This window comes from Cebus imitator, unplaced genomic scaffold (genome assembly GCF_001604975.1).
Source record: "Cebus imitator isolate Cc_AM_T3 unplaced genomic scaffold, Cebus_imitator-1.0 Scaffold14, whole genome shotgun sequence".
NCBI lineage: Eukaryota > Metazoa > Chordata > Mammalia > Primates > Cebidae > Cebus > Cebus imitator.
In genome coordinates, this window is record NW_016107329.1 from 7,526,878 (window position 1) to 7,532,023 (window position 5,146).

General features: G+C 39.0%; 1 protein-coding gene across 2 annotated transcripts in view; it reads left to right on the plus strand.

Moving 5' to 3' along the window:
* MYO16 (myosin XVI) overlaps positions 1-5,146 on the plus strand; it is a 603,751-nt gene that overhangs the window by 554,555 nt on the left and 44,050 nt on the right. For both annotated transcript variants that reach the window (XM_037729044.1, XM_017501745.2), the window contains exon 33: positions 1,436-1,594. In XM_037729044.1, coding sequence (XP_037584972.1) covers positions 1,436-1,594 — 159 coding nt within the window. The remainder of the gene's footprint in view (positions 1-1,435; positions 1,595-5,146) is intronic.

Consider the following 5,146-nt stretch of genomic DNA (forward strand, 5'->3'; position numbering starts at 1 on the left):
CTTCTTGCCTTCCTGCCTTCCTTCCTGCCTTCCTTCCTGCCTTCCTTCCTGCCTTCCTTCCTGCCTTCCTTCCTCCGCCCCTCCCTCCCTCCCTCCTCCCTTTCTTCCTTCTTTTCTTCCTTCCATTGTTTTTCCTGTCTTTCTCACTCCTTCCCTCCCTGCCTCCTTCTCTCCTTCTTTCTGTAGATTGTAACCAACAGCAGTTTATCCAAAAGTTTTAAGCATAGAAATGACATAATCCAATTTGTCTTTTCATGAAAAATAAAGACTGCGTAATAATGACAACATACAGGTTAAAGTTCAATTCTATCTCTTTCAAGCTACATGACTCTGAGTAACCGTAATTCCTTCTTCAGCAAAATAGGGATAACATCTCTGCCTATGGAGGTAGTGGTGATTGGGATTGGGATGGTAATACACTGTTCTGCCGTATTTAAAGTATAGTGAAGCAAATGATGCGTGTTCTTCCTTTCAAAAAATGTGTTAGCCTAAATCTTCAGAAGGGCCTAACTTTAAGACAGTCAGAACCTACTGTGTCCGAAGAGAAAAGAACCAGAGTTGCACACGTATCCTTGATGCTGAATCCAAAATAACCTGCAGGCTGGAGCTTTTTTGAGATTCCTTGGGAAGCAAGAGCCAACCCCAGGTGCACCTGTGCAGTCTAGAAAGGGAACCTGGCAGAGGTGGTGATGGGGGGATGTCTGACCTCTTGTTGGGCAGTTGTGCCTGATTTGCAAAGTGACTGAGTACTGACGGGTAATGCAGTGGCCATGGGGAAAACCTACCTCTGTTAGACATTGCTCCAAAGCACAAGCATTTGTTTCGCTTCATTAATACTACATCGTTTTTAAAAGGCCCTTCATTTGGCCCTTCAGCGGAATTTGGACCATGGCTTCTTTGTTCGTACCTCTCAAAACACTTAATACAGAACATTCATTAAATACTTATGTAATTGTCTCTGTGTACAGAATGCAGAAATCGGGTATTGAAGTTTAGTATTCCAATATGGACACTAAAAAATTTCACAGTGATGTTGAAAATATGTTTCTCATTTTTTCCAAAGCTATAAGATTGCCTAAATTTAACAATTCAGAAAACTCCTAAAACATAAACTCATTGCTTTCTCAAGATAGGCAATACTATAATGACAAGTTATTTGATCTATGACATCAGAAATTCTGCATAAATATGTTTAAATGCAGTAAATTATGAAATTGATTTTTACCACTTAACATTTTCCTTTTTGTTTAACACCGTTGTGGCCAAATTTGGTGAATATTATATAGGCCACACATTTGATTAAAGATTATTATTAATTTATTTTAAATGTCATGAATGTTCAATTCGATGTTTTCTTATTTTCCCCGAATGTTATATTCAATGTGTTCAATACATGTTATTAGACAATAATAATCTTTTCTAAAATTTATTTTAGGTTTTGAAACTAACATGAACCTAAGTAGCCGGGATGACCCTAGCACATCAGAAATTGCTTCCGAGACTCAAGATAGAAATGCAAACAACCATGGAATTCAGTTATCTAATTCACTATCTAGTGCTATAACTACTGAAAATGGAAATTCCATCTCAAATGGTAAGCAAATTTTAAACTCAGAAGTAAATGGATAAAAGTTTCAGGCTGTATCAACTTTCTAGAAGGAATGGATTTAAAATATGAAAATGAAGTAAGGTTAAAAACTGGAAAATAGAATATCAGTCATGAAACTTCGCTGTAGATATTATTGTCAGCATATAATTGCTTAGGTTAAAGAATTTGAATTGTATTCACTCTTTGCTGACTATTCAGAGACTTTATGGAGTATTAGTCTTAAAAAAGTGGTCTGAAATTAGTCTTATACAGAACAGAAGGAGGCAATGGGTTCTCTACCAGTATTTTTAATCAAAAAATTTATTTTTGCAACTAAGAAATGTGAAGGAAAATAATATTAAAGAAGTGGTAAGTGCCAGACTGACTTCAGGTATTTTAAGTGCATCAGTGAGTCCCACATATATAAAGTGGCTTGGTTGCATGTACGAAAGCTGAGGATCATGCAGGTATTTTCTCTCACAAATAAATGAAGACAAAGGCTTCTAGGAAGAACTGATGGGAAAATTCAGAACAGCTATTCCTGAGAGTCTCCCAAAAGGCTGGGAGAAGCGTGTATGTTTAGTCTGCTTGGAGGCACTGGAGAACCATCACACCACTGAAATTCTGGGAAGCAGCTGAAGATGTAGGAGTAGGGTGAAAAGTGAGCTGACGCAAGGAAGCCCACATTTGAGGCTTGGCTCATAGGGACATAGGGGCACCCACCTGGTTCAGCGAAGGCAGCCAAAAAGTCCAGCTTGTCTGACTGCCTTCTCAGATTACAGGGCAAGAGACTGAGTCCTGACTCCAAGACCTTGAGGTGGGACCTTCAAGTGTTCTTCCCAAGAGTCAGAGTGAAACAGAACCAAGTACCAAGCGGAGTTGCCCAGAAGCAACCAAGCCTAAAAGTACCTGGGAAAAACAGGTGCAAATCTACCCCTAGGCATCAAAATATTCTTACAAACCATTTTTCAAATGCAAAGTCCAACACAGAAATATCCAGGCATAGGAGGACACAAAATAAGATGAAAAATTATAAGCAGAGACAGCTGTCAATTGCAGTATATCCACAGGAATTCAAAAGATTAGAATGCAAAGACACATGCCTAAAATAAGTATGTTTCCTCAGCCCCCTACAAAATAAAAGAGTGAGAATTCCAGCAGAAATGGGAAACTATAAGGAAATCCTCTAACGGAAATTCTGGAATTGGAGAATACAGTAATAAATTTGAGTGCAACAGAGGCTCAAGTTAAAATTAATTAGATACCATTGTTTAAAACAAAATAAATGAAAAAACTGTGGAAGTGGAATATAACTCAGAAAATCTCCAGAATGAAACAGACTGAAGCGAAAGAGAAGACTGGAAATTCCAGACAACAGTTTAGAGAGATAAAAGACACTGAGAAGGACAATTGAAGTCTTAGGGAAGGAAGAGAGAGTATACAATCAGAAAAAAGACTTGGTGCGAAATGTTAGAGCATCTCCCAACACTGATGAAAGAGCATCAGGAAACAGATTTAAGCTGGCAGAGTTTTATAACATGCAACATACATTTTTCATAGGATCCAGCAATCCCACTCCTCAGTATCTTCCCAAGAGAAATGACAACAGTGTCCACACAGACACCTGTATGCAAATGCTTATGGTGACACTATTCATAATCACATAAAACTGGAAATATATTCAACATCCTTCAACTGGTGACTGACTTGTATTAGTTATCCATTGCTATGCAAAAAATTACTCACAAAACTTGGAGGCTTATGTAACCAATGGCGATTATTTCATAGTTTCTGTGGGCCAGGAAGCTGTGTGTGGCTTAGCAGGGTGCCTTTGCCTTAAGGTCCCTCATGAGACATCAGTCAAGCTGTCAGCCAAGGCCATAGTCATCTGGAGGCTTCAGTGAAGGCTGATCCATTTTCAAGGTCACTCACATGGCTATTGGCAGGCTGCAGAAGGTTCACATCCAAATCAACGCACATGGGCCTCTCACAGCACGGCAGCTCCCCCTACTCCCCTGAGCAAGCAATCCCAGAGAGAGCACCCCAGAAGGAGGCCACAGACTTCATATCACCGAATCTTGAAAGTGACACCCCCGCACTCTATCACGTTCAGTTGAGTCACTACATCCAGGCCACACTCAGCAGGTGAGGAGTCCGTGAGTGTTTGGAGGTGGGCTCACCGGCATCTCACAGGCCGAACTAGCACATGGATGAACTCTGCAATAAATAAGAGTGACTGGCTGTCACGTGCATCACAAGGGATGGCTGAAGCATTGTGTTAAGTGAAAAAAAAAAAAAGAAGTCAAAAGACTAAGTGTGAGCCTGCTTATATGACATTCTGGGAGAAGCAAAGCTGTAGAGGCAGAAAACAGCTGAGTGGTTTCCGGAGGCTGGGGTAATGGCAGGAGATGAACTTCAGAGGACATGCGGGTTATAGGCAACCGGGGGTGCTCCTGTCTCTGCAGATGCACAGCTGCGTGTGTCCAAAAACGGTGAATCTTACCACTTCTAAGTTCTGCCATAATCAATCCAAATTTCGTAAGAACAGAACAGAACCTTTGCTAAGCCTGAGTAGGAAACATGAAACTATCCTACATGTATCATATTGAAATACCTATAAAATGGAGACCAAGAATTAATGTTAAAAGCAACTAGAGATCAAAAGGTGTGCTACCTTCAAAATGCAGCAACTGAAGTCCAAAGACAATGAAATAACATAGTAAACATGCTCAAATAAAATAACTGCCTCCCCAAAATTCCTGTAATGATGAAAGGGAGTTAAGGATATTTTTAGAAAAAATAAAAAGAATTAGACATTGATAGAATGCTTAGAGATAAAGGAAAGAATAAAGAATAATTTAAAAAGCAAGTAACATTTGGAGAGGTAAAATAATATTTAATATTACACAGTGATAAACCTAACTTGCCAGTTATAACCTCAAAGGTAACTATTGAAAGAATATTAATGGGGTAGATAATTTACAAACTAGTAAAGGGAGAAAAATAAAATCATAAAAAGTCAACTCAAAAGATGAAAAAAAGGATAAAATAGGAAAAATAGGGCAAGTAGAAAGTTCTGAGTTGGTAGATATAAAAGCACATATGAAAATAAATCTTATTTAATTATAATAAACTTTAAAAGGCACATTTAATGTAAATTGATAAGAAAAATTATTAACAGAATATTTAAAAAACTAAGAAAATGGTAAAACATGAGGATTCTGAAAGATTAAATGTAAGGGGATAGAAAAGGAAAAGATACAATGTGCAAATATTAAAAAGCAACAACAGTGCTTATATTTTTGGAAGTCAAAAATTACCTCTCTAGGCTGGGCATTGTGGCTTATGCCTGCAATCCCAGCACTTTGGGAGGCTGAGGCGGATAGAGCAGCTGAGGTCAGGAGATCAAGACCAGCCTGGCCAACATAGTGAAACCCCATCTCTACTAAAAATACGAAAATCAGCTGGGTGTGGTGGTGCATGACTGTAATCCCAGCTACTCAGGAAGCTAAGGCAGGAGAATCACTTGAGCTCGGGAGGTGGAGGTTGCAGTGAGCC